This window comes from Chinchilla lanigera, unplaced genomic scaffold (genome assembly GCF_000276665.1).
Source record: "Chinchilla lanigera isolate Chin_1 unplaced genomic scaffold, ChiLan1.0 scaffold00043, whole genome shotgun sequence".
Classification (NCBI taxonomy): Eukaryota; Metazoa; Chordata; class Mammalia; order Rodentia; family Chinchillidae; genus Chinchilla; species Chinchilla lanigera.
In genome coordinates this window covers 1,141,883-1,143,279 of record NW_004955444.1, presented here as the reverse complement: position 1 = coordinate 1,143,279, position 1,397 = coordinate 1,141,883, and the positions used below count along the sequence as shown (strand labels likewise).

The following is a 1,397-nucleotide window of genomic DNA, read 5'->3' as shown; positions in this document are numbered from 1 at the left end:
GGCCGCGTCCGCCCGCCGAGCCTCCGCTTCCGCTCACTTCCCGGGGCGCCAGCGAGGCCTCCGCGCCGGGGAGCAGGGCAGATAGTGCGCCCGCCTCGCCCAGGGCCTGGCCTGTGGAGACCCCGCTCCGCGTTATCACCCGCCATCGTTGGGCAGATAGGCCGCAGCGCGCATTCCTGTGCTCAGCAACTAGTTACTCGTTCCGCGAGGCGGTGCAGGCCTGGAGTTCCAGCGCTTAGGAGGCTGAGGCAGGAGGATCGCGTGTGTTTGAGACCAGCCTGGGCTACATAGCCAGACCCTGTCCCCAAAAACCAAACAAACAAAAAACATAGTCGGTGGCTGAGCTGAGGAGCGCACAGTCTGTCCGGGGAGAGCTTCACCAGCGTGCTAATGTAATAACACACACTCCAAGCACTTATAAATCAGTGTTTATGCAATTGCTAAACAATTCTTTATAGAAAAAACATTCTACATAGAACAAATTTCACATAACTTCAATACCCCTTTGCCCTTTGTTGTTTTTTTCTTTTTTTTTCTTTTTTTTTTTTTTGTCTTTTTGAGACAGAGTCTCACTATGCAGTTCAGGCTGGTCTTGAACTCACTTTGTAGCCCAGGCTGGCCTGGAACTTGCAGTGATCCTCCTGCCTCAGCCTACCAAGTGCTGGGATTACAAGGATGCACCCCCACACCCAGCTCTGCCCTTTGTTTTTATAACTCTTTTCTTTTCTTTTTTTCTTTTCTTTTCTTCTTTCTCTTTGAGGCAGGGTCCTTCTATGCAGCCTAGGCTGGCTAGCCTCCAGTGGAGACGCTCTTGCCTCAGCCTCCTGAGTGCTGGGGTCACAGGCGAGCGTCACCACGCCCAGCTAAGGTTACTCTCCGGGGATAAACAGCTTTTACTTGGAGCTTGGTTTCTAGGGTTCTCTCGGTCCCTTATCAGCTGGGTGACCTTCAGCAAATGGCTTAACCCCAGAGCCTCTTTCCTAATCTGCAAATGGGGGAATAATAATAGTACCCACTTTGGGTTGCTTGGGGATCTACTGAGATAACAGAATGCTTTGAAAATCCTAATCTTCTGGAGGGCTGCAGAAGAAAGAACTTGGATTTCAGAGTCAGAAGATCCGGATTCCGGCTCCACCAGACGAGAGCGAAAGAGGCCGCGATAAGGCCCCTGCGGGAGCTGGGGGCTGGGGGCGGCCCCGGGGCTGGCGAACCCCGAGCGGCCCTGCGTCTGACTGGGCGGCGGCCGGCTCTGCCCCGCAGGAGCGCGAGTCCCGACAAGCCTGGTGCTGCTGCGTCATCAGGCCCAGAGAATCCGAAATGCGACTGCGGAGCCCCGGAGGAAGTGGGGTGCGCCGGGGGCCCTGCCGCCTCGGCCTCCCAGGAGGGGCCCGGCTCCC

General features: G+C 56.0%; 1 protein-coding gene across 1 annotated transcript; it reads right to left on the bottom strand.

Moving 5' to 3' along the window:
• Window positions 1-849: 849 nt before the first annotated feature.
• Window positions 850-1,386, bottom strand: LOC106149353 (basic proline-rich protein-like; the record flags this gene model as incomplete). The annotated part of the gene is given in 1 exon segment (XM_013518134.1): window positions 850-1,386. A coding segment is annotated over 1 exon segment (277 nt), but the record flags the coding sequence as incomplete, so codon positions are not given.
• Window positions 1,387-1,397: the final 11 nt, after the last annotated feature.